Here is a 27,945-nt window from a genome sequence, read left to right as displayed (position 1 = left end):
AAGGGCTGATTACTTTCCACCTACTCCTGTTGTTTGTTTTTCAATGCCATACAGGCTTCAACTGCAATTTTTGTTTTGAGGTGTATCTTTCTTTCTTTCTTTCCATTTAATAGACAAAACTCTTGTTTTCTTCACAACAGGGATACAAAATGGATGACCTATTAACATCTTATATCAGTCAGATGCTGACCTCTATGAACAAGGAGTGGAGCACTAAAGCCAGTAAGTGAACTTACATTGACTACTGGATCTGGGCCAATGAGGTAATCCAACTTTGAGGCCTGTGGGAAACCCTTGTAGTTGGACAAAAACATTCTCCACCCAAGTCTGGAGTATGAGAAGGAGTCTTCTGACAGCAGCCCGGACACTCCGTCCAGTGAGGATGACTATTTGTAGTGTGCGCGTTTGTTGTGCATGTTTTGAAACACTTAACTTTAGGGTCACTCAAATGGAAAATGATGATCCAAACGGAAACAGAAAATTAAGGCCAACGAGGCAGGCTCCTTCATTGTGACTTCTTCCTCTGACAGTGGAAAACTGGGCCTACAAAGCAGGCTGCTTCATTGTGACTTGTTCCTCTGAAGGTAATCCGAACCCACAAAACAAGATTCTTAATTGTGGCCGTTTCACCTGACAAAGGAAATCTAGACATATAAAACAGGCTGCTTCATTGTGACCTCTTCCTCTGATGGAAGTCCAGGCCTACAGCACAGGCTTTTAGTGACCTCCCATTCCAAAGAATGGAACTCCAGGCCGATGAAGGAAGCTTGTTTTTGCAAACTCTTCTGCACTCATTCTGCTATGTCCTTTCTCGGAAAGAGCCAAGTCATTTTTGGGTTTTTTTTTGATGCCTGTGGTGTAGCTTCTGTGTAACTGTGGCCCAGATTACTGGCAGTGCATCAAATCTCAGTGTGGTGTGGTCATTCTCTCTAACTGTGTGGTAGCGGGCCCAGAGATAGCAGCTGGAGACTGCCTTGCCCATGGGTAAAATTCCTGCCTTCAGAAGAGTCCCTGGTCTAGTTGTGCACAGTTGTAGCCCCCAGTGCAGAGTCCCCAGTTTGTATATTTGGTGAAATGACTGGACTCCCTCCAAATGCAAAGGAATTGCTTGCATGTGAGGTGTTTTGTATTTTCTTTGTTGTCTTATCATCTAACCTGTCTCCTCATTCACCTCCAGCTGTTTGTGTGCAGCTAACTTATTTGAAATGCATGCATTTTCCTTTAAAGCCAAGAAAACTGACCTCTTGTTAACAGAGGGTGTTTGCTGTGGGTTAATTACTGGATTAACCATAGGATCGTATTATTGTCCCTCACATTCATAGCCACCTGGGATTATGCATCGATGGGTCACGGCTTCGGCCTGTTCATGTCTCATCTTTAATCTCTGCACCAAAATAAAACACTTAGTCACGTTACCCCCTAGGACAGGTTTTGCAGTTAGTGCTCCTCTTCCATTACCCAGCCCTGCTCTTAGACTCGTAACACCATTACCAAAAAATACCCATTGTTGAAATTTCAACTCGTGTTTTTAACCTGAACCATTTGCTGGATAACTTTAGTTGGAGACTCTGGTTTGTAATTCTTGCAGTCAGAGTTTCACAAAACCCAATTACTTTTGTTTTCCCCCCTCCACTGTGTTTGCCCTAACACAGTAAAGCTGTATATCCCTGGCTGGCTGGCAGTGAGTCTGTCCTTGAGCACAGCACACAAGAAATGACCTGAGGATGCTCAAGTCAGATGTCTGGACAGACAGCACATTTGGTCCTACATAGCTGGTGGAAGCTTCTGCGTACTGACGAAAGATCCACATCCTAAAGCATCCTTTTTCTTTTTGCTGCCTGTCTCGCTTCTCCCCCGCCACTTCCTTTTTCTCCCCTCGCTTCTCCTTCTGCTTCCTCCTTCCCCGAGGACTTGGACTCGGACTGGGCCTGTCCATCACAATCAGCAATGGTATGCCAGCTTCTGATTTGCTGCCAAGCCGTGACTCCTTGCGCACTCCAACCAATCCACCTTTAACCCCAATGAATGGGTGCAGCTTTGTTTATAAACAATGTCAACTGAAACACTGCTTGCAAATTTGGCTGAGGTCCAGTGATTACATTTTCAACAGAGAACTTGTCAGATTGACTTGGCTCAGCAGTCGCTCCCAACAAAGGGAACAAAACCCTTTAGCTCCAAGTGCCCGAGTCCCATTCAACTTTGGGCTCTCACTTCCACTGCCTCTGTGCCTTTTATAAGCAAACTAGATTCTATTTTAATCACATTGGCATTCCTTTGCCTATAGGTAGGATGTTGTTTGGTTAGAAGTACAACTAGCTGTGGGTGATTGGCTCCCATGTCTTGTAGTTACATTGTCACTACATAACTGCAACATTTAAGATGTTATTTTTTATCCTGCTCTGTGAGTCAGTTTTAATAGTGGGTGAAAATGTTTCAACTAATCATGTCCTTTTTTAAAATGACCATTTGTTGAGTCTATACACAGATATCACAAGAGATGATTGGTCTGCTCCCTTTTTTTATGTTTTGGTTCTTTTCCTCTCCCAGATCATCCATGAAACCACCAATTTGCAGCCACTACTTAACCACCCCCCCCTCCCCCGTGAACGCACAACACTCTGCTGTCACACTGCACTAAAAACTGGGGAAACTGATTTCACAACTGACCTCGTGTCTGTCTCTCTGCGATTTTAACCATATCTCAGATGACACATGGAGTTTGGTTTGATTTTTTTTGTTGCGGTCAAGCAGTTTTTTCTATTGGAGGCTGCGGGGATGTTATTCCTCCCCGCGCCCCCCACCTGGCAGCAGTCTCTGCAGCTGTCCCTATGTCCTTTGTGTTTTTCTCAGTCTTCGGGGGTTTTTCTGCCCAGCTCATAATGCCTCCGTTATTGCTGCCAACTCATTCTGAAGTGGGTCTCAAGCTCAGGAGATGCTGTCGCTTTCTGTTAGAATGGCCTTCCCAAAAGATTGATTTTAATGCTGACCACAAGGGTGCACCACTGAGCCTGCTGGCATTACTCATAAAGTGCGAATGCTGTGGGCTCTGTCTGGTTGGGATGCTAATGTTTTTTAGGTATAGAGCCTAGAAACCAAGAGGGACGCTGGACTTGGAATAAGGCCACATTTAAAACTATATTGCCATATGGTGGCTTCTGAGTCAGATGCTGTAGTTCCAGTGTTAGTTATTTTGATGCCTCCTGTCTGACCCTAGTAACCAGGGAAGTAAAGGTTTTTTAAACCAGCACAGGTCTATTTAAGGTCTCTAAGAGGGAAAAGTACTGAACGTGTTTGCGTTCTTTTGTAACCCAAAAAAATGCATGTCTTTTATTAAAAGACTTTACTGTGGTCCCTTTGTAATGAGACAAAAAAGGCTGGATGCTAAATGGCTACAATGGTTTCCCATTTCTACCTGCCTGTTGGCCATCTCTACGTCTCAAACCACTTCACAACCAGTCCCTGGCCTTAGGAAAGTATTTGATGTTACGCTGCCCACCTTTGATTTGTGTGGATGTGCGATTTAGGAGTACCTGCATACAGAATGTTTGAGGTTTACATCACTGGGCCCAGCCTAATGTGCATGGAAAGGGGAGGAGAGCAGAGCAGTGACAGCTTGGAGCAATACTAATGTCTAATGCAATGAGGGCAGGAGCTGGTGAACTTTGGCATGCTTGAAATGTGACAGTGTACTAGCTCATGAAGGCCATAAAAGCACAGTTCCTGTGAGTTTACTGTTTTTGCTCATTCCCTGCCTGTGGTACCTGAAAGCTGCACCAGAGACAGGTGTAGGGCTCAGAATAAACTTAAAAAGCCATTTTATTTTGTTGCTGGCTTCTTTCCCATCCACCTCCAATACATTAATCCAGTGTAAATAAAAGAAACCATTTGTCTCTGGTATATGAACAATATATTTGTAAAAAAAGTTAATAAATGAACTGTTATATTGTGACTTCTTAAAAAAACAAAAATGGTGACACTTGTGTGGATGCATGGTTTGTGAGGTTAAATGCTAGTTCAAGACAGTGTTTGATTTTTCTCCCAACCCAGGGGTCAAATACATTTGTGTGTCTAACAGTGTCTGCAGTTTGTATCTGTTCAGAGTGTATCACCTTTGTGCATTAAATACCTGTGATCCATTGCATTTGTCCCTTTTTTTTGTGTGTGCTGAGTGTGTGCTGATGGGATCTGATTTAGGAGGGCTGGGAGAAAGTTTTGAGAAATGTGAAAGACCAGCACCTGCCTGATCCCAGCCCCTCTGCTCCAAACGCATGTGCAGAATGTGTCTGTGTGCATTTGTCAGTAATTTCCATGACTTGTGTTGTCCTTGGCTGGCTACCTGGTGGGAATATAGGAACAGTATTGGGGTATTCAGTCCCTTTTTTAGACTGTTCTGCCATTGAGGGATCAAGGTTTACTTGTGACTTAATTCCACACAGTTTACTTCAGTCTTTTGGGATCACAGGACAAAGTTATTTGCTCACTCAAGTAAGTGTGTGGTTGATGAGCAGCTGAAGAAATTGTCTAAAGTCAGTTGTTTGTAAAGCATACAAGGAGCTGTAAAGTTTGGTATTCTGAGAGCATGAATTAGCTGTAATAGTGAGCTATTTTAATATTAAAATCAACATGTCAATTTCTTTGTCATGTGCATCTTTTCACAAAAGTAAAGTATTGTATATGATGCAATGCAAAGGACTTTTCATTCTACACCTTATTTTCAAATCACTGCACAGGGACACCCTGAGATCTTACAGTAAAGAAATAATCTATCCAATATCTCCAAGACACACGTCAAATGTTTCAGAAACATTGCCTGGTTTATGACACAGAACAAGAACAAAGTTGCTGGGAAAGCTCAACAGCTCTGGCAGGAAAGAAACGGTTAATGTTTCGGGTTCAGTGACCCTTCCTCAGAACTGATGGTGGCTGGGAAAATGTCAGATTTTATGCAGAAAAAGAGGAGGGGAATGGGGAAGGGAGTAAATGATAGGGGAGAGGGGGGGGGGGGGGGAGAAGAGAGAGAGAGAGAAAAGAGCAGTTAGACAGAAGCTAATTATTGGGCTAGGAGAGTGAATAGTTACTAATGAGTCTGTTAGTGACTTAACAACAGTGGGTGTGTAATGGCAGTCTGTGGTAACAAGGCCTGGTGTGTGGGGTAGGGGGCTGGGCATGTTTAAGCCCTAAAATTTTTGAACTCGAGTTCCGAGGTCTGTAGGGTTCCCCAAGCGGAAATGGGGTGTTGTTCCTCCAGCTTGCGTTGGGCTTCACTGGAACACTGCAACAAGCCAGAGAGACAGATGTTGGCCAGGGAAGAGGATGGTGTGTCAGTGGTAGGCAACTGAAGTTCGATCTTTTTCTCTTCTATGTGAGTAGAACATAGACTGGGTGACCACTTCGCAGAACATCTACACTTCATTTCCCCGATTGTAGAGGAGACCACATTGTATTCGCTGCTCACAGTAGACTAGATTCTGGGAAGTGCAGGTGAAGTGTTGCTTCACCTGGAAGATATGTTTTGTGCCCTTTGGATACTGGGGAGGGAGGGGTAAATGGGCAGGTGTTGCACCTTCACAGGTTACAGGGGACAGTGCTGTAGGGTTGGTGGGGGTGAAGGATGTGTGGACCAGGCTGTCCTGGAGGGAACAGTCCCTGCGGAAGGAGGACCAGGCAGGGGAGGGGACTGTGTGGCTGGTGGTTGCAGAAATGGCAGCTGATGATTTACTGGGTTGGAGTGGCTTATCACCATGGATCTATTTGGAATGCAGGTTTTCCCCTGTCCCTTTAATGTGCCCTTGAGCCCATTTTGATATTGTAGCAGTTTTCTCTTTTCCACATTTCTTTCAAGTTCTCAAACTGTCCTGGTGTCAGTAAAACTCTCATCCACTGTCAACACCCTGGAACCAGTAACTGGTTGTAACCATTGTCACCACTGTTTGCTGCAGTTTTTTGTTCATTGCAGTATCTGCAAATCAGAAATGTAAATTTTTACCCATATTCAATGGCAGAATAAATTCAAGGAGTCAGAGTTCATGTGTGTGTATCCTTTTCTCCCTAAAGGTTTACCACTTTTGTTTATTCTTCAAATATGCCACCAGCTTGAAGGCATTGTTTCAGATCCAAGCCCCACATTGTAATTTTTAAAAAATTCTCCATGATGCTGTTGGTTTTCTGCTATTTGTCTTAAATCAGCAGGACCACCACCCCGCCCCCCTCCCCACAACCACCACCTGCCATTGAAGGGTCTGTCTCACTTTGATACATGATGTGACCAATATAACAGTAAATGCTCCATCATCCTACAAAGCTCAGAGTTACTCCCCTTGCTAGTGAGAGTAGTGGAGATGGTTTAACCTGACGGTCACCACATCTCCAGGTGAGGAGAGAGGTTGAGAAGGAGAATCCTTCTTTGTTACCTTTGGGGTGTGAGTGATAGATATCTGTGATCTGTGCTGTTGGTGTTCATTCTACATTGCACACCAGTCGTTCAGCTAACTGACCTAACCAGGAGGATGGTGGGAGCCTCTATAGATAGTGGAGGTTTTCTTCATTGTACGATCATAGAATCCCTCCAATGCAGAAAGAGGCCATTCAGTCTATTATGTGCACTACCTTGCTAAAGAGCATCCCACCCAAACACTACCCCATCCTGCTAATCCCACATTTTCCATGGCTAACCCACCCAGCCTATGCAGCCTGGGATGCTACAGGCAATTTAGCATAGCCAATCCACCCTAAACTGTGCATCTTTGTCCTGATATGTGGGGGGGAGGGTGGGAATGTTGCTGCATTAATAACCCAAAGGCTAACAGTCTGGGGACATCGGTTAAAATGCCATTTGTGGCAAGCTTTAGAGTTTGAATTTCACAAACGTATCTGGATTTGAAAACTCGTAATGGTGGGTGTGAAACCATCATTATTTGTCACAACAACCCATCTCCTTGTCACGTCTCCTAGCAAAGGAAATATGAGACCGGACTGCTGGGCTAACCCTTCATGGCCTTCCATGTGAACCTAGCATTTTTGTTTTTAAATTCTACCTATTTTTCTAATCAAGCTGTTCAGCGGTATTATTACTCAGCAGCTGGGACTCAAACCTAGGACTCTCCGTCCAGAGGTAGGGACATTCCACTATGCCACAAGAGGGCCTGAAGTATCATCATTCAGTTTTGTGTGACTGGGAGCCACTTGTTCTAGGGATGGGCAATAAATCTGCAGTAACACTTACGAAGCATGAGCACATTAACAAAAACATGCTGACACAATCTTGACTCTTCCTTTTTATTCTTAAATAAAACACTAAAGTCACTGCTTCCACTCTCTTCCCCAGCAGCACCCGCCCCCCCCCCCCCCCCCCCAACCTCCACATTTGCCTGTAGATATTAAGATCAAACATAAGTAACAAAGTTCGTGCAGAAAGTTCCAGGGTTTGACTGTGGGTGCTGAAGATCGAGTAAAGATGGAGCGCCCCACCCCACCCAATCACTGACACAGCTGACTCTTTGCTGCCCCTCCAAGTGGCATGGCCAATCCCTCGCTGAGCGTGCCATTTTTTTCACTAGCCACTTGAGATGAATGAATGAATGATGTCAGCCCTGTCAGTAACACGTGATTCAATTCACTCCTTGAGATACACGATCAATTCCGTGGGTCCTTGATCTGCCCAGGTACAATGAGGGAACTTCCACTTCATGGACTCCCAAAGCCAGCGACGCTGGGGAAAGGATGCAGTTGGACGGTCACTCCATTGTCACTTGTCAGCACGGTCTGCCGCCTTGGCGTGGGTGTGGGGGTGTGTGATGGTACCATTCCTCGTCTCTCCCAATGCTATCTCCACCCCCCCACACCTACACCCTGACAACACTTTCCATTTATTTTCCAACTGCTGGTCATGCAAGGCCAATGGCTTCTGCAGTAGGCGTTGTGTTCAATGCTCTGTCATCGCAGCAGTTAGTTTCTCTGGAAATGGACCAGACGTTGTTCATTTCTGAAAGGCAGGGTTGAATTTTCAAAATCAGACTCAGCATGGCATGGTGAAATTGATCTAGATTTTCATTAAGCAGATGAAAAATGCATGTTTTTATTACATGGAAGCTAAAACCTAGCAAGAGGCTATTCGTTCCATCTGGCCTATACTGATATTCCTAAAGCTCCACACAGGCCTGGAGGTCTTGTGGGACAGTGGGTACTGTGCCTATTTCTAGACCAGAGAGCTCCAGGTTCAAGACCCATTCAGAGTTGGGTGGCTATGGGCTTGCGTCATCTTGTGAGCAAGCCGGTTGATGATTAATCTGCTAACTTTTGACCAAACTCTCAAAGCCTCCTGACCCAAACAACTTGGTGACTCCTGTAGCCACTGTCAGCTGATCTTCGTTGCTGCATGAATGTTTTGCGAATACATGTGAACAATTTCCTCTTCACATCCCTCTGCCAATTATCATTTTTACACAGAGGCTGCAGGAATATCGATTAGCTATGGTCATCACGTGGGCTGCACTTAAGCTGTGCGCTTGAGGACAGGAGTCACTATTTCTCAAAACTCTGCCCATTCCAAAGTTCTTTCTACGAAAGGAATTGATTGGCTCAGTAACTCACTCATCCTGCTCTTTTAGAGATACAGCATGGAAACAGACCATTCAGCCCAACCAGTCCATTCTGGCAATTATACTTCAGTCTAGCCTGTTCTCATCCTTCTATATCTAGGCTAATGGCATTAACTCTCCAGGCCCTTCTCCTTTATTGAGGTCCCTTTAAATGTACTTCTACTATTTCCCTCTGTTGCTACTTGACATAAGTTCCAAATTCTCACTACATTGACTGTTTGATTCCATTACAACACCCACATTTGCTCCATCTCAGCTCATCGGCTGCTGACGTTCTCATGCGTGATTCTATTAGCTCTTACATCCTGACTATTTTGACATATTCCTGCCTGGTCTCCTGGGCTCTAAACACTTAAACCTAACCAACTGCTCCATGGAATTTAATGTCATCCAGCACAAGGGTCCCTGACCCTCAACACGCACCAATCTGCTGTTCTCCCATCATCCCTATGTTCACTGACCTATGCTGGCTACCTGTCAAGAAATGTCTTTAAAATTCTCCTTTTGTTTTCAATGTCTTCACTCCATCCTTACTTCTGTCGTCTTCTCCAACCCCACACATTACAATCTAATGCTGGTCTATTATGGAGTCTTGAGTTTAACAGCTGTAGTGTTGGCGGTTCCGTCTACAGCTGTCTCAGCCTTGAACTCTGCCATTCCCTTCCTACACTTCTCTTTCCTCCTTTTAACATGTTCCTTAAACCAAGCTCTGAGAGTAGGTTTTTGGTCGTCGAACCTCATATCTTTTCAAGTGGCTTAGCGACACACCATTTTGTTGCATAGAATCACTACAGTGTGTAAGCAGGCCATTTAGCCCATCAGGTCCACACCAACCCTCCTAAGAGCATCCCACCCAGATCCACCACTCCCCCACTACCTATCGCCCTGCATTTCTTGTGGCTAGCCAGCACATTATGGTCGATATCCCATGGCCAATCCACCTAGCCTGCACATCTTTGGGCTGTGGGAGGAAACCAGAGCACCCGGAGGAAACCCGCACAGACACAGGGAGAATATGCAAACTCGACATGGTTATCTTAGGGTGGAATCAAATCCAAGTTACTGGTGCTCTGATGCAGTAGTGTGAACCACTATACCACTCCAATATGCCTACAAAACATCCTAAGACACTTCACTAGATTGAAAATGTCACTAAATGTAGGTTATTGTTTCTCCCAAATACCCTCCTCTTCCACAAAGGTCCTTTTCCAATCCTTTGCATTGGTGACTGACCGATTGAAATGTTCCAGCAGTGAGCAATTTGAAAATTGCTCTGCCATTTTTCATATCGCTCTAAGGGCTCAATTGTCTCTCTGTAGCACCTCTGATCCTGAAAACCCTCAGCAATTGCTGCTGTACTCTTGTTTTAGCCTCTTGAGAATCCCACTGTTTTTCACTCCAGTTGCCTTGTCCTTAATCTGTAGAATTTTCTCCCTGAACCTGTCTACCCATCTCCCTGCTCGGCCAAAAACCCAGGAGTTCCTTTCCCAGAGATAATGGGAACTGCAGATGCTGGAGAATCCGAGATAACAAAGTGTGGAGCTGGATGAACACGGCAGGCCAAGCAGCATCTTAGGAGCACAAAAGCCGATGTTTTGGGCCTAGACCCTTCATCAGAAAAAGTTTGCTTCCCAAACATGTTGTGGGTCAACTCAGAGGAGGTGGTCCGCAGCAGTTCAAGGAGGCAGCTGCCCACCACCTTCTCAAGGGCAACCAGGAATGGGCAATAAGAGCTGGCCCAGCCAGAGACATCCAGGTCCCAGGAGGGCAAATCCTCCTTAAAATCCCTATGGTTTAACTAACCATTGGCCACTTGTGTTATCTGGTTCCATTTTATCTGATTTTTGCTTCAACTTTATCACATTTGAAGGCACTAAAGAAGTGTACATTGTTGTTTTTTGGTACAGACCTGTTTGGAACTTGCTGTAAACCAGGTTATCACTGCCACTTCTCTCATTTGGAAAGCAGGGCAATCCATTTTCTCTCCACCTGGATAAAACAAAAAAAAAACTGAAATTGTACTCAAAGAACAGCTGGTTCCATTTAGAATCGGAAGAAATTTACAACTGAGTATTCCAAAACCTGTTGTCAGCTACCGCTGCACTTAACGTGTTCGCTGAGGACCTATCCTCCAGCTGCAAAGAGCTGAGGGCTTTTGTAGCACATTAGTAGTGTCTCTGTCTCTGAGCTAGGGGGCCTGGGTTCAAGTCCCAGCAGAGCAGTGAGGAATTGGTTGTATTGTAAGCACTCATGAAGTACTCTTCAACTCTCAGCCCCTGCTGTAATGTAGGAACTGTCACAGCCAATGTGTGTACAGCAAGACCCCATAATAGCCAAAGGGAGGAAAACGCAGCTGGCAGTAAATCACTGGCATACCATCACCTTTTACTGTCTTCGAGTCGAGTATCATTACCCCAGGCAATGTTCTAGGGACCTGGGTTCAAATCCCACCACAGCAGATGGTAGAATTTGAATTCAATAAGAAGTTGTAAATATAAAATTCTGAGAGGCATGGATAGGCTGATTGATCAGAATATTTTTCCCAGGGTGGAAATGTCAAATATGAGCAGGCATAGGCCTAAGGTGATGGGGGAAAGAGTTTAAAGGGGACATGCAAGGCAAATTTTTCATGCAGTGGGTAAAACATTGCTGGAATGTAGCTGCCAGGGAGGGTGGTATAAGCAGACACAATAGCAACTTTGAAGAGGCATTCAGACAGACACATGCACAGACTCACTCCTACCACAGTTATACTCCCTAACACCCTCTTCCTTCAGCCAGAAGGTATAAAAGGTTGAATACACGTACAAACAGATTCAAGAACAGCTTCTTCCCTGCTGTTATCAGACTTTGAATGGGCTTCGCTACTCTTAACATTGATCTCTCCCTGCACCTTCCTGGCAGTTGTAACACTGTATCCTACACTCTGTTCTGTTACCCTGATGTGCTTGTGCAGTACAATCTACCCGTAAGGCACTTAAGACAACACTTTTCACTGTACCTTGATACATATGACAGTAATAAATGAAATCAAACAGAGGGATACCATAAGACATAGGAGTGGAAGTAAGGCCATTCGGCCCATCAAGTCCACTCCACCATTTAAATCGTGGCTGATGGGCATTTCAACACCACTTCCTGCACTCTCCCTGTAGCCCTTGATTCCTTCTGAGATCAAGAATTTGTCGATCTCTGCCTTGAAGGCATCCAACGTCCCGGCCTCCACTGCACTCCGTGGCAATGAATTCCACAAGCCCACCACTCTCTGGCTGAAGAAATGTCGTCTCATTTCAGTTTTAAATTTACCCCCTCTAATTCTAAGGCTGTGCCCACAGGTCCTAGTCTCTCCGACTAACGGAAACGACTTCCCAGCGTCCATCTGTTCTAAACCATACATTATCTTGTAAGTTTCTATTAGATCTCCTCTCAACCTTCTAAACTCCAATGAGTACAATCCCAGGATCCTTAGCCGTTCACCATACGTTAAACCTACCATTCCAGGGATCATCCGTGTGACTCTCTACAGGACACAGGCTCCATGATAACACAGTGTGGAGCTGGAGGAATGCAGCAGACCAGGCAGCATCAGAGGAGCAGGAAAGCTGATGTTTCAGGTCTGGACCCTTCTTCAGAAAAAAAATGTTTGTGTTCCCCCTGCTCCACACTGTGATCTCTGACTCTGGGCATTGGCAGTTCTTACTATCTCTGATTCAGACTTTGTGAAGTGCTTAGTTTAGAACGGTGTCATGTTCGGTACAGACACAAGGGGGCCAAAAGGCTCTGTGCTGTGCTATTCGAACTCGTTAAACAAATACAGCATATAAAGTTAACTGTGCCATTGGACAACATTGTCCACAGCACCAGGATCCTGGGACCAACAAAGCAGAGACAAGCACAGGAATTCCTAGAAGCCTGGTACTTCACGAAGAAAGCCATCAGCAAGCACTTAGAACTTGACCCATATACATTCCCCTGTAAAGGAAAACCGGAAGGGAGGTAATCCAGCTCAACGGACTCTATAGTTTAAACAACAGGCTGGAAAACACACCAGCACTCCATCGGAGGCTGCACTGATGATGAGACCCAGCAGGGTAATGAAACATCTGCAGAAAAACAAACCAGTTCGGCGAGCCCACCAACCACAATGGTGCCATTGTCCTGCTCAGTAAAAGAGGACTGATGGTGGTTTAACCTGAGGGTCACGGGTGAGGGGAGAACCTGTCGTAGTATCCTCAGTTAGTGCAGGAACTGAACCCACGCTGTTGGGATCACTCTACATCGCAAACCGGCCACCCAGCTCACTGAGTTCAGTATACACTTACCAATTGAAGGTGAATATTATTAGGATCAATGTGGCTGATACAACATCTGCTGAAATCCACATCATTCTGTACTGAGAAGGGGTCTGGATGGGACAACAAAAATGAACAATAAAGTCAGTAAAGATGATCAGTAAAGTCCTTGGGTAAATTCAGTTCCAGGAACGTTGTGTCAGGAAGTATGTCGTAAAATGACAAAGGTACACTAATGATTCATCAGAATAATACCAGCACAAATAAGGTTAAATGATCATGACTGCAAACATCAGAGTGGGCTTGTACACAGTGGAATGTAAGAGATTATGGAGTGATTATTTTTAATAAAAACCGAAAGAACTGCGGACGCTGTAAACCAGGACTAAGAACAGAAGTTGCTGGAAAAGCTCAGCAGGTCTGGCAGCATCTGCGAAGTAAAAATCAGAGTTAACATTTCGGGTCCAGTGACCCTTCCTCAAAACTTTTTAATGTTAGTTCATGCGATGTGGGTGTCGCTGGCTGGGTCAGCATTTCTTGCCCATCCCTCGGTGCCCCTTGAGAAGGTGGGGCTGAGCTGCCTTCTTGAACCGCTGTAGTCCACCTGCTGTAGCTTGACCCATAATGCTATTAGGGAGGGAATTCCAGGATTTTGACCCAGAGACAGTGAAGGGTTTAGCTTGAGGTGTTAAGATCGTAGAAGTTGTTGACAGAGTGACCCTGATTGCATTAAAGAGTTACAAAAGATGCAAACATTGCCAAAAAGAGCAAATATTCCAATCTTTCCTCATCTTGGGCTCATCAGGACAAATGCAAGAATGCCAAATGCAAGAATGCCAAATTTGAAAAGGTCACAACAACGTCGATTACAAAAACAAAAATTGTTCACTGACTGACTAGGCCCTTTCTTATATACTGAGGAAATGGGAAACTATCGGCTCCACAATTTTCCAGGAAGCCTTCAAAAAGGGGCAAAACCTGAACATATCCCTTCTGTTTGTAGGGAAGGGTAACTATAGATCACTTCTAGCTCCCCTGGTATTTGGAAGGCATGTAGTTCACCACTTCCTTGCAGATTGCTGCTCAGACTCTAGTGTCATTTTCAGGACACAGAAATGGAAGAGCATTCAACCCATCGAGTGTCATTCAGCCCATCTAACCCATTTTACCCTTCAGTTAGATCACGGCTGGTTCCTGTTCAGAATCCATTCACCTGGCTTCTCTTGGTAAACTCTCCAACAATCCTCACTCAGCCATAAAGGTTTGCACTTGGCGTGTCCCTCTGTGGCCATGGGATTGGTGGATGAACAGGCATTTGCTCACAGTAATTTGGCAGTAAGAGCGGGGGGATGTTATTCCGAGGGGCAAAGCCAGGAATTGTAGAGTCATAGATTTGTACAGCACGGAAACAGACCTTTCGGTCCAATTCATCCATGCCGACCACATATCCTAATTAATCTGGTCCAATTTGCCAAAATTCGGCGATATCCCTCGAAGCCCTTCCTACTTGTGTACAGGTATTTCTACTATAACGCGAATTGGCTGTAACTTGATTGATGAATAGTGGGCGCTGTTTGGATAAAACAATCTTTCTACTGTATAGAGTAGTGATTTAGTGTAGCAATTTCCCTATGATGCAACTTCCTATGGTGCTATTTTCTACAGTGCAAGGCCACACAAGAACGCAACTATTCAGTTGTAGGAGAACTACCTGTACTCATCCCGTCGACTTTTAAATGTTATTATTGTCTCAGCCTCCACCACTTCCTCTGGCAGCTCAAACCTCATACACTCTGTATGACAAAGTTGCCCCTTAGGTCCCTTTTAAATCTTTCCCCCCCTCACCTTAAACCTACAGGCCTTAGGTTTAGGGTGAAGGTTCGGCACAACATAGTGGGCTGAAGGTCCTGTACTGTTCTATGCCCTCTAGTTTTGGACCCTTCTATCATATTTACCCTGTCCAAGCTCTTTATTAGATTAGATTCCCTACAGTGTGGAAACAGACCCTTCGGCCCAACAAATCCACACCGCCCCTTGAAGCATCCTGCCCAGATCCATCCCCCATAACCCACACATCCCTGAACACTACGGGCAACTTAGCATGGCAGATCCACCTAACCTGCACATCTTTGGACTGTGGGAGGAAACCGGAGCACCCGGAGGAAACCCGCACAGACACAGGGAGAATGTGCAAACTCCACACAGACAGTCGCCCGAGGGTGGAATCGAACCTGGGTCCCTAGTGCCGAGAGGCTGCAGTGCTAACCACTGAGCCACCGTGCCGCTCCATGCTTTTATGAAACTGTATAAGGTCACCCCCACCCCCCACCCCCAGCCTCCTACACTCTGGGCAAAATAGCCCCAGCCTGTTCAGCCTCCCACATAGCCCAAACCTTCCAACCCTGGCAACATCCTTGTAAATCTTTTCGACACCTTTTCAAGTTTAATAATTTTTCTTATAGCAGGGAGGCCAGAATTGAATGCAGTATTCCAAAAAATGTTTGTGGCAGAGGGGTGACCTACCATTAGAAACCAGGGCCAATGGAGTTCCTTCAGCTGCTGAGGAGCGTTGGTGATGACGGAGTGGGCACCGGAGCACCACACCAAAGAAAAGAGCCACACTTCACTCACGACATAGAGGTTGGTGCTGATGTTGGCAGCTGCATACATTCTGCGTTTGAGAGAAAGACATTGGTCAAACTTTCGCTTAAAAAAAACGATCTCCACTTGCAGAAATAAATCACCGAATCCTGTCGAGTCATGGAATTGTCATGGGATAGAAGGAGGCTATTCAGCCCATCACATCTGTACTGGTTCCCTGAACATTTTGACTTAGCGCCCGCCTCTTGCAATTTCACTGGAACCCAACACATTGGATGGTTAAATAGAAACAATGCCCCAATTGAACCTGCCTCCCCCACATTCACAGGCAGCCCATTCTACACCATAACCGTTCATTGCATGAAAATAGTTTTACTGTTTTGCATTTGTTTTTTGTATTCAGCTGGTTAAGTCATGAGAAAGAGATAGTTTTGTTATGAGAAGACAGTTTCAAGCACAACCAAGAATGAAGGATAGAAAGTTGCCTTCCTCTGTTGCCTGTGAGCATTCACCATAAAAAAAATCAATTCAAGAAGCCCCAAGACCAGACTCCAGAAGAGGGAACATAGGTCTTCCCATCTCTCCTGCTGCAAGCTCCCAATTTATGTCACAAAAAATGGTACAATATTTTATTTCTTATTCACTCAGGGGATATGGGTGTTACTCGCTGGGCCAGCATTTTTACCCATCCCTAGGTGCCCCTTGAGAAGAAAGTGGGGGTGCAGGCCACCTGCCGTGGGTTGACCCACAGTGCTGTTAGGGAGGGAATCCCAGCGACAGTGAAGGGACAGCGATATATTTTTAACTCAGTATGGTGAGTGACTCGGAGGTGAACTTGCAGGGAATGGTGTTTCTGCTGCCATTGTCCTTCTGGATGGAAGTGGTCATGGGCTTGGATGGTGCTGTCTAAGGAATCTTGGTGAAGTTCTGCAGTGCATCTTGTAGATTGCTCAGTAGCATCAGCGTGTACATCGGTGGTGGAGGGAGTAGATTGCAGTAGACCCAGCTTCTGACCTGCTCTTGCAACCATTATATTTATATGGCTAGTCCAGTTCAGTTTCTGATCAATGGTAACCCCCAGGATGTTGATAGTGGGGTATTCAGTGATGGTAACACCGTTGAATGACAAGGGATGATGGCTAGATTGTTTCTTACTGGAGATGTTCATTACTTGACATTTGTGTGGCACAAATGTTACTTACCATTTGTCAGGCCAAGCCGAGATTTCATCCAGATGTTATCAGTATCTGAGGAGTTGGAAATAGTGCAGGACATTGTGCAATCTTCAGGGAACATCTGATATTAGAGTCAGAAGGGTGTTGGTTCCATTTAAATTCAGAGATTTGATCCCAATTTTCCAGCCAACATTTCCTCTCGAACTATATCACTGAGAGAGACTATCTGGTCACAATTATACTGCAGTTTATGGGAGTTTATTGTGTTTAAATTGGCTGCCTCATCTCAATCACAACAGCGAGCACACTTCAAGAGTATTTTGTTGGCTGTGAAGCATTATGAACTGAAGCTAGAAACGTTGCTACAGAAATACAAATCTTTCATGTCAATAGTTCCACGTCAATCTATTTTCAAATCTTCCATGGGATGGGGATGTCATTAGCCAGTCCATCATTTACTGCCCGTCCCTGAGTGTCCAGCTGCTACTGTGATACATTTCAGGGCATTTTGCCTCATTAAGGGATGTGATGAGAGTATAAGTTGTTACTGACCTGATCTCTTGGCTGGAAATCTCACTGTAGCGTATGTTAAGTTTGTCAATTTTGTCCTCCTGTAACTCTTTGATGGGCTTCTTTCCCCCGTGAATGTGCACAAATCCAGGCATTATCTGCTGCACAAATGATCTCATAGCGTTGGGCAGCCAGAGAACCTGCAATGAAAGATAGGAAATATCCTGTGACCTTTAACCCTACCTAAAGGTGTGGCCATTTCTCCACCACAACCACAGTTAGGTCACTGGAGTTTAGAAAAATGATCTATAGGACCTCATGCGAACTGAAAATTGTAACAGGACTAGACAAGGTTAAATGCGGAAAGGATGTTCCCAATGACTGGGCAGTCCAGAACCAGGGGTCACTACCTAATGATACAGGGTAGACCATTTAGGACTGAGATGAGGAGACATTTCTTCACCCAGAGAGTGGGGAGCCTGTGGCATTCTCTGCCACAGAAAGCCATAGAGGCTAAAAATGTTCTTAAGAAGGCGTTAGATATTGTTCTTAGGGCTAAGCGGTCAAAGGGTAGGGGGAGAAAGCAGGAACAGGGACTGGGTTGGACGATCAGACATGATCATCTCGAATGGTGGAGCAGGCTACCACTGACCAGAAACTGAACTGGACTAAATACAGTTGCTACAAGAGCTAGGAATACTGTGGTGAGTAACTTAACTCCCAACTCCCCAAAGCCTGTCCTCCACCTACAAGGTCAGGCGTATGTTGGAATACTCCCCACTTGCCTGGATGAGAACACCATTAAAACCCATCTCTTTTCCACCTCTCTCCAGTCCTGAGGAAAGGTCTCTGACCTTAATACGTTAACTCTATTTTCTCTCTCCACAAGTGTCGCCAGAACCTCTTGAGTTTCTCCAGCAATTTCTATTTACAAAACGTTATTTTTTTAATCAACCTGTTACAAGAGATCTTCGAACCAAGATTCTCTAACCCAGAGGTCAGAACATCACCGCTGCACCATTAGAGACCACTCCACTGTTTATTGATAACACAGTGTGGAGCTGGATGAACACAGCAGGCCAGGCAGCATCAGAGGAGCAGGAAAGCTGACGTTTCGCGTCGGGACCCTTCTCCGGAAATGGGGGTTAGATAATCTGGCACTGATGATGGATTGCAGACAGACTGAGGCCGGGTGTGAAGGCAAGCTCTGGGGTTTATTGAGTAGGTCAGGATCATATTCTCTGGGATTAAAGCAATGAGAGGTAACAATTGAAAAATATCAGGTTCAAAGAGCCCTGACAAGATACATGCCAAGCTGCTGAGGCATATAGTGATCTCCACAATAGCTTAGTGGTTAGCACTGCTGCATCGAACAGGAACATAGACTTGGGTTCAATCCCACCCTCGGGTGACTGTTGGTGTGGAGTTTGCACATTCTCCCCGCGTCTGTTTGGGTTTTGTCAGATTATTTGTTTGCTCCCACATTCCAAAGATGTGCAGGTTAGGGTGGATTGGCCATGCTAACTTGCCTGTAATGTCCAGGGATGTGCAGGCTGGGTGTGTTAGCCACGGGAAATGCAGGGTTTACAGGGATAGGGGGGGACAGGGTTCTGGGTGGGATGTTTTTCAGGGGGTCAGTATGGACTCCATGGGCTGAACAGCCAGCTTGCACACAGTGGGGATTCTACCTTTAACAAAACATTGTGACCTTGCTGTTGAGGCCAGGTCATTGAATACATTAAAAGGCAGAGATGGGTAGGTTCTTGATTTGTGCAGGGATAAAAGTTATGGGGAGAAGGCGGGAGAGTGGGTTGAGTGACTCTCACCTTTGATTGAATGGTGGAGCAGACTCGATGGGCTGAATGGTCACATTTCTGCCCCTACATCTTACAAATCTCTTCACCCAGAGTGTGGTGAGACTATCGAGTTCTATGTGACGGGAAGCGGTTGAGGCCAAAACATTGAATGTTTTCAAGCAGTTTGTTATGGTTCTCAGGGCCAAAGAGATCAAAAGCATGTAGAAAGGAGGCAGGGTAATTTAATTGGATAAATGTGAGGTACTGCGTTTCGGTAAAACTATCAAGGGCAGGACTTATACAATTAAAAGAAGGGCCCTGGGAAGTGTTGTAGAACAGAGAGACCCAGGCTTTCTGGTACATCATTCTTTGAAGTTTGCATCACATGTAGATTGGGTGGTTAAGAAGGTGTTTAGCAAACTCTTCTTTATTGCTCAGGCCTTTGAGTTTGGATGTTGGGAGGCTATGTTGAGATTATAGGCCTCTTCTGGAATACTGTGTCCAGGGTAAGGAGATGGATGATCAGCCGTGATCATAGTGAATGGTGGAGCAGGTTCCAAGGGCCATTGGGCCTAATCCTGCTCCTGTTTTCTATGTCAGTGAGGAATCGGCCTTGAAGTATCGATTGGCAAGAGATGTCTCAAGGGACCGCACAGGCTAAACTGGCCTGGGGAACACGCTGGCAAAATGGTAATGTTAAACCACAGGTTAAAGCTCCAGGCATGAATTCCAATCCTACAGCAATGGCCTGTTGAAATTAAATTCCGTATTTTTCTAGAATGGAAAGCTAGTCTCAGGAATGGAAAACTAGCATCAACTGTCATTAAAGGACAACCCATCCTTCAAGGAAGGAAATCTTCCGACCTTACCTGGTGTAGCCTACACGTGACTCCAGACCCACAGCAATGTGGTTGACTTTTAACTGCCCTCTGAAATGGTCCAACAAGATCTCAGTTTATAGACAATTACAGACAGACAACAGTTACTGACCTTATCAATGACACCCTCATCCGAAGAAGGAGCAATTAAAATGTCTTATATACGTGTGTTGGTTGAAAATGGAAACACAGAAGCCGCCTACGTCCTTACTCAAGGAGTCACAAAGAATGGTTCAGAGATAGTAAGAACTGCCAATGTTGCAGGAACACAGCAGGCCAGGCAGCATCAGAGGAGCAGGAAGGCTGATGTTTCGGGTCAGGACCCTTCTTCAGAAATGGGGAGGGGGAAGGGAGTTCAGAAATCATTTATGCCCTTTCAATGAGCAGGGAGCACCTCAACTATTAAACATCACCCCACACAGTGGGGTTTTCACTCAGCACTGCCCAGAGCTTACAGCTGAAACAAGGAGGAGGACGTCGAAAGGCAAGAGAGTGAGAAAGGGATGGAAGAGAAAGGATGCAAACAGAGATGGCCATTTGAAAGGGTGAAGCCAACATCTACACAAATAATGGGGTGAATTTCTGCAAGGTTTCCAACATTTCTGTTAATCCTCCAGCGATGAAGGAACAGAAATCCTCAAGTCATACAGCACAGAAACAGATGCTTAGGTCCAACCAGTCCATACCAACCTTAATCCTAAACTAAACCAGTCCCACCTACTTGTGTTTGACCCCTATCCCTCCAAACATATCTGTTCATGTACTTATGTAAATGTCTTCCAAATATTGTAACTGTGCCCACATCCACCATTTCCTCAGGAAGTTCATTCCACACACGAACCACTCTCTGTGTAAAGAAGTTGCCCCTCACGCCCTTTTTTTAAATTTCTCTCCTTTCACCTTAAAAATATACCACCATTCTTGAACTCCCCCCACCCTGGGTAAAAGACACCTGCCATTCACCTTATCTTGGCCCCTCATTATTTTAATAACTTCTATAAGGTCAGCTCTCAACTTCCTATGGTCCAGTGAAAAAAGTCCTATCCAGCCTCTCCTTCCAACTGAACACCTCCACTCCCTGCTAAATCCTTTCTGCACCCTGTCCAGCTGAATAATATCCTTCCTCGAACAGGGTTACCAGAATTGGACACAGTATTCCAGAAGAGGCCTATAATCTCAACATAACCTCCCAACATCCAAACTCAAGGGCCTGAGCAATAAAGAAGAGTTTGCTAAACATCTTCTTAACCACCCAATCTACATGTGATGCAAACTTCAAAGAATGATGTACCAGAAAGCCTGGGTCTCTCTGTTCTACAACGCTACCCAGCACCCTTCTTTTAATTGTATAAGTCCTGCCCTTGATAGTTTTACCGAAATGCAGTACCTCACATTTATCCAACTAAAGTTATGGAAAGCCAAGTGAGTGAAGGATCATTACCAAGCTCTCGTTGATCCCAGACCTCTGGATGGTGGTGACAGTCTGGTGGATGAAGTTGTTTCGGTACGGGTGCTTGTGGGGGGGCCTGAACAAGTCGAAGATGACTGATTTCCCATGGGCAGCAGCCAGCTCGAGGAGCTCACTGAGCTGACAGATTGGCTGCCTGTTGGCCTTCTCCCTGTCCTCACGTGACAACAAATGTTTCGTTCCAAAAGGATTGTCCTGTTCAGGGAGAGGAAGAGGCCAAGTTAGAAAGGGGGGAATTGTGGGACAGGGCGAAATACAAAGAAAGCAACCTCATTTTATTAAAAACACATGCTGTTTTGCCCCTGCCGTTAACACACCCTGATCATTGTCAAGAGTTGATGCTGGTTGAGTAGACAATCTCCCTGCTCCAATTAATAGGTGGAAATCATGTACCCAGTGCTAAATGCACTGCCCTTAAGTTCTGTGGACCTGTTTCCACTGAGTTTCAACATTTCTGTTACACTTATAGCAACATGCTAAAGACCCGACGTTGACCAGACAAGAGGGAAATTCGCCCCCTTGGATACCATTTCTGTACACGTTGACCTCTCACCCCTGCTGTGTGCCCCACCTGGAGAAACCATTTCCCTGCATTCAGTTCTGCCAGTTCATTCCAAATAAAGGAGGCCGCATTCTTGGTCTTGTTGCTTGGAAACACCTCTTCAATGTTGGTGGTCCTTCTCAGCGTTTGGTCATGCATGAGGAACGGCACTCCATCCCAACTGTTAAACAATGAGAAACATTGCACATCGGGAACCGCCTTAGAACTGGAGACACGGAATTATCATGACATCATGCGAAACAAGAGCAGGCCATTCAGCCCGTCAAAAATGGCCTTGTCACTCAACAGTCCCCGTGCAATTGTTTCTATCCATTGAAATAAGCAAGCAAGCATCTCAACTTGCAACTGATCAGATTGTGGCCCAAAGAATCATAGATTCAGCCCATCAAGTCCACACCAAACCCCCGAAGAGCATCCCACCCAGACCCACATCATCCCAGTAACCCTGCATTTGCCATGTCTAATCCACCCCACCTGCACTTCCCTGGACACCATGAGCAATCTAGCACGGCCAATCCATCTAACCTACAGATCTTTGGATGGTGGGAGGAAACCCACGCAGACACGGGGAGAATGTGCAAACTCCACACAGACAGTCACCCGAGGCTAGAATCGAACCCAGGTCCCTGGCACTGTGAGGCAGCAGTGCTAACCACTGAGGAACTGTGCCATGGTTTGAAAGTCATAGAGTCATTATAGCATGAAAGAGCTCCTTCAGCCCATCATGCCCCTGCCAGAGACCAAATATTCAGCCATTTTAATCCCATTTTCCAACACCAGGCCCATAGTTTTTTCTGCTGTGACATTTCAAATAAATAGTTTGTAAATGTCTGGAGGGTTGCACTCTCTCCCTCCCTTTTAGGCCGTAAATTACATATATCCAAAACCCTCTGGGCAAAAATTTTTTCCTATCCTCAAAACTGTGCTCCCTGGTTATTGACGTACCTCCTAAGGCGAAACTTTTTTTTTATTCATTCACAAGTTCAGCATTTATTGCTCAGAGGGCAGTTAAGAGTGAACCACATTGCTGTGGGTTTGGAGTCACATGTAGGCCTGACCAGCTAAGGATGGCAGTTTCCTTTTCTAAAGGACATTAGTGAACCAGATGAGTTCAGCAACTCCATCGCTCAAGATTTGAAACAGGTTTCAAGGTCATCATTAAACTTCGTTCCAGATTTTTAATGAATCCGTGTGTGCGTGTGTAAGAGAGAGCGTGAGTGAGAGAGAGCGTGAGTGAGAGCGTGAGTGAGAGAGAGCGTGCGTGAGACAGAGCGTGCGTGAGACAGAGCGTGCGTGAGACAGAGCGTGCGTGAGGGTCCACTGAATTAATAAGTCTAACGATAATAACACTATGCTATTGCCTCACCTGTCTACTGTTTCTTTCTATCTACTGTGCCCATGCAACTCAGAGAGGTTTGCCCAACTTTAATCAAGTCTTCCCTCAGCCTTGAAAATAAAAGTCACGTCAGCTCTGATGAGGAGTCATTTAGACTCGAAATGTTACCTTGCTGTCTCTCCATAGATGCTGCCTGACCCGCTGTGATCGCCAGCATCTTTTGCTGTCAGTACAGACTCCAGCAAGTGCAGTAATTTGCTCCCCCCTCAGCCTTCTTCCCTGCCTGCCCCAATTCCGTACGCCTCGACTTCCTTGTACATCAAAACTCTGTCTCACTCGGCCTTCAGTGTATTTAATAGTACAAGCTTCACTGGCAGAATTCCAAAGAATCGGGGTTGAGACCCAAAACTTTATACAACTCTTGAAGTATGTGCTCACCATTGCCCTCTACAGCGACAGTGAGACTTCTCTACCTCCGTACATGTCCCCTGAAAATAAAGGCCAACATTCCATTTCCTATTTTCATTGCTTGCTTTGTCCGTGTGCTAATATATCATGATTCATGTACAAGCATGCCAAGAGCCATTTGCACTGCCTTATTCCGTGGTCTTTCTCCATTAAAATAATACGCTGCCTTTCTCGTCTTCCTAGCAAAATGGACAATCCCTTATTTTCCCACTTTACACCTGTTTGCATTTTTTTTTGCCCACTCTCTTCACCCATCTATTTCCTGCTGTACGCTCTTTATATCCCCTTCACAACTTGCCTTCCTGCCTCCCTTTGTATGTTGACAAAGCTGGACTACATTCCCGGTCTTCTGCAACCATCTCCACAGCACAGACTTTTCAAGCCTTCCTAATGCTGCCGGAATCAAATGGTTCCCTATTCTGGGCAGTTTGGGTCAGTGTTAATCACACCCAGGTCAAAGAGGACTTAGTGTGAAGAGTGTTTCTCCTTACCACCCCAAGAATCCAACCTCTGTCAGAGGCACACATCCTTATCCACCAGCCATACCCACCACACACCATACCTGGCCTCCTCAAACAGTGACACAAACTGGGGCCAGAGACTGGGGAATCCAGGAATCACAGTCTAAGGATACGAGGAAGGACTGAGATGAGGAGAAATTTCCTCGCCCAGAGAATGTTGAACCTGCGGAATTCTCAGCCACAGAAAGCAGCTGAGGCTAAAACAGGTTTTCAAGAAGGAGTTTGATATCGTTCTTATGGCAAAAGGAATCAAAAAGTGTGTGGGAAAAAGCAAGAACAAGGGACTGAGCTGAATGATCAGCAGTGATCATACTGAATGATGGAGCAGGCTCGAAGGGCTGAATGGCCAGTTCCTGCTCCTATTTTCTATGTCTCTATTAAAAGTAGATGTCTCCTGGGCGTCAATGTTTACAAGGAACCAGATCAAAACTGTACAAACTAGTCTCATCGATCGAAGAACCAGTACAGTATTTGGAGTAATACCTTACAGGCAAAAGGCAGTCAATGTCAGTTTTGAAGTTTTCAATCGATTTGTCTGGGGTCAGGGAGTTTCAGACATCCCCTTTCCTGTGACAAAGGCCTTCCTGGCCCCATTGCTGTAAGGCCTACCATTAATCTTAGCGAGCTGGGCAACATATCCCTCACTTCCCCATAATTTCCCGCGGCCAATCCACCTGGCCTGCACATCTTTGAGATGTGGCAAGAAACCAGAGCACCCAAGGGCAACTACACAGACACAGGGAGAATGTGCAAACTCCACACATACAGTCGCCTGAGGCTGGAATTGAACCTGGGCCCCTCGTGCTGTGAGGCAGCAGTGCTAACACCGAGCCACCGAGCCTCAGAGAGCTGGCGGATGATGTGATTGTGTGGCATCTCTACCAGTGGCGCCAGGCTTGAGTGGTAGCCATCACAGCCATTCCCCAAAGAAGAGATAGCGTTAAATCTGGGACACAGGTAGCGTCTGACAGGAGACCCCAGCAAAGGGCCTGGGGAACCGTGTCCAAAAGGCACAGAAAACGGAAGCTCAAGGAGGGGACGGATATTAGGACTATTTGGGGGTGGGTAGCGGCGGGCCGGTGGAGGTGGGGTGCGGGAGGAATGCCTCGAATTTCAAAGGAAATGGTGATGGCGTAGGAAAGTGGCATTGAGATAGGTGATCAGCCATGATCGAAATGAATGGCAGGGCAGATTTGAGGGCTGAATGGGCTACTGCTGCTCCTAACATCCTGTACATGCATGCCTACTCCAACTGCTGTACTTGTTCTTCAATCGATGTGACTGCTTTGTACAGTTTTGACCCAGTTCCTTGTAAACATTGATGCTCAGGAGACAACTACTTTTAATAAAAACATAGAAAATAGGTCAGGAACAGGCTATTCAGCCCATCGAACCTACTCCACCATTCAATAAGGGAAGGAATAGGGTGAACCAAAGTGGGTGGATGGAACAGAGATGGATGATCTAACGGTATAGCAGCCTTGTCCACCCACCATTCAATAAAAATCCTGGCCGATCTGATTACTCCACCTTCGCAATACCCCTTTGCCCCCATGCTTACCCAAAGACTGGTTGAGGCAGTTAATGTGGGTAATGCCTCTTCCCCAAAATAGGATACCCAATGACCGCTCCCACCCCCCCAATACCAACCCCCGAGGTACTAACTTGGTCTGGACTGCCCATTGCCACAAACAAAATAGCAGAGGGGCGCGTTGCTATTAGGGTCAGGGACTTTAATAGGGCCCAGGGTGAGCTGACCCACACCTCCACTGCCCCCTGTAGAATGAGAATCAGACCAGGGTGAGTGAGAACGTGGCAGACAGGCTGCTGTATTTTACACTCAAAGCCCAACCTCACCCAATCCCACCTTCAAAGCAACCAGCACAGGGTTGTAAAATAAGACCAGAACGAAATAAGAACGGGAGTAGGCCATTCGGCCCCTTGAGCCTGCTCCGCCGTTCAACAGGATCATGTCTGATCTGACATTCGTCACTTTCACTTTCCTTGCCTTTTCCCCAAATGATCAAGAATTGACTTATAAAAGCCAAAAGAACTGTGGATGATGTAAATCAGGAACAAAAACAAAGTTGCTGGAAAAGCTCAGCAGGTCTAGCAGCATCTGTGAAGAAAAGACAGAGTTAATGTTTCGGGTCCGGTGACCCTTCCTCAGAGCTGATGGTGGGGAAACGTCAATTTGTACGCAGTAAATAGGGACTTCAGACGTGTATACGCACAGAGAATGTATAAATCCAGCCCAAAGTAACTCCACCCTCTGCTCTTAACTCTGATCGCTGGAAGAAATCAATTCTCTAGATTAAATCCTTTAACTGACTTAAAATGAACTCTCCCTTAACTCTTCCCCACAGGTTCAACTGAGGCATTGAAGAGAGGCATTGGATGGTTATTGGGACAGTAATGATGTTTAGGGATAAGGCAGAGATTGGTATTAGGTAATAGAACAAGCATGATGGACTGAATTTTGCATCATGCTAATTTTGTGATTCGTGTCACTGGTTCAAATGCCTGGAATTCCCTCCCTAAGGGCATTATGGGTCTACCTACAGCACATGGACTGCAGCGGTTGAAGAAGGCAGCTCACTCCCTCCTTCTCAAAGGGGGCAACTAGAGACAGGCAATAAATACTGAACCAAACTGAGATGCTCATGTCCCCTGAATGAATATCATAGAAAGCTCCTCTACAAAATAAACACATTTTAAAACATGTGAAGCTGCCAATGACTTCTGTACTCTATCGGTACAGCATCATTTCCTTGTTTGAGAATTCCAGAAACGTGGCAGCTTGTTGGATGACTTTTAGACGATGGGAAAACTAGAGCAACACCTTACCTAATGGTGACATCAGTCTCTAGACCATCCGCTCCATGTTCTATCGTCTTCTCAAATGACATCAATGTGTTTTCTGGTGCTAACTGTTGAATAGTAAAAAGGAGAAATTGAGATGATGTTGCACTTTCATGCTCACAGACACACTTAGCTCTCTGTCACACTGAGGTTTCATTTCTGAGCTCGGAACACCATTAGAGCAGGCGCTCCGCAATGCGAGAGCTCAAAATCTCAATCCATGCTGAGTCACAGTGGGAACGGGGCGGGGGTGGTCTCTCAGTCAGGATGTGACGGAATTCTGGTTAACTTGAATCAGGTTATTCTGGGACCTGCCACCCTTCATGTCCTTGCTATGCCTGGTTATGTGTCTCCAGCCCTCTCCAGATGCCATGACCATTTCCTTGCACTGTTTGAGTTAATGAACAGCTGCTCTTCCTACAGGTCTCAACCCTCCTGTCATTGTTTCCAAAGCTCAGAGGGGCACTGGTTGGGAAGTTCAGTGGCTGGGTGGGTCATGCAGAGGTGTGGGGTGGTCTAGTTAACACCAGCTCCTACAGTCAAGGGCATCAGTATCAGGAGATCAGGAAGGAGGCAGACAGAAGGTGAATGGAAGTCTCTTTGTGGAGTCTGGACACTTTGACAAACCAACCCAATGTTGTGTTCACATAGTAACCCTGTGCCTCTCAGAGCCCTGATTCTTAATTCTTCCTGTCTAGCTCCTGACAACTCCCAGCTGATCAGCTCACTGCAAACTTTTTCACACTGGCAAATTTGCAACTTTTATTGGTACAGGTAACATTAAAAAGCACTGAAATTTCCACACTGTGGCTTGGGTTGGTCCAAACCACTCGACAGCCAATAAAGGGCTTTTCAAGGTTAGTCTGTTGTGAGAAGCTG

The 27,945-nt window shown here is 45.7% G+C and overlaps 2 protein-coding genes across 7 annotated transcripts in view; one reads left to right on the top strand and one right to left on the bottom strand.

The window, feature by feature from the left end:
• myo7aa (myosin VIIAa) overlaps positions 1 to 4,617 on the top strand; it is a 152,878-nt gene extending 148,261 nt beyond the window's left edge. For both annotated transcript variants that reach the window (XM_048532748.2, XM_059646833.1), the window contains one exon: positions 141 to 4,617. In XM_048532748.2, coding sequence (XP_048388705.1) covers positions 141 to 230 — 90 coding nt within the window. In that variant the 3' untranslated portion in view covers positions 231 to 4,617. The remainder of the gene's footprint in view (positions 1 to 140) is intronic.
• Positions 4,618 to 7,362: 2,745 nt separating this feature from the next.
• gdpd4a (glycerophosphodiester phosphodiesterase domain containing 4a) overlaps positions 7,363 to 27,945 on the bottom strand; it is a 78,737-nt gene continuing 58,154 nt past the window's right edge. For all 5 annotated transcript variants that reach the window (XM_059646831.1, XM_048532681.2, XM_059646829.1 and 2 more), the window contains 8 exons: positions 27,052 to 27,134; positions 21,889 to 22,039; positions 21,291 to 21,512; positions 17,218 to 17,375; positions 15,413 to 15,560; positions 12,920 to 13,002; positions 10,507 to 10,586; positions 7,363 to 7,981 (listed from right to left, as the gene is read on the bottom strand). In XM_059646831.1, coding sequence (XP_059502814.1) covers positions 7,884 to 7,981; positions 10,507 to 10,586; positions 12,920 to 13,002; positions 15,413 to 15,560; positions 17,218 to 17,375; positions 21,291 to 21,512; positions 21,889 to 22,039; positions 27,052 to 27,134 — 1,023 coding nt within the window. In that variant the 3' untranslated portion in view covers positions 7,363 to 7,883. The remainder of the gene's footprint in view (positions 7,982 to 10,506; positions 10,587 to 12,919; positions 13,003 to 15,412; positions 15,561 to 17,217; positions 17,376 to 21,290; positions 21,513 to 21,888; positions 22,040 to 27,051; positions 27,135 to 27,945) is intronic.

The sequence above is a fragment of the Stegostoma tigrinum genome, chromosome 6, assembly GCF_030684315.1.
Source record: "Stegostoma tigrinum isolate sSteTig4 chromosome 6, sSteTig4.hap1, whole genome shotgun sequence".
In the NCBI taxonomy this organism is placed as follows: Eukaryota; Metazoa; Chordata; class Chondrichthyes; order Orectolobiformes; family Stegostomatidae; genus Stegostoma; species Stegostoma tigrinum.
This window is presented reverse-complemented; position numbering and strand designations above follow the sequence as displayed.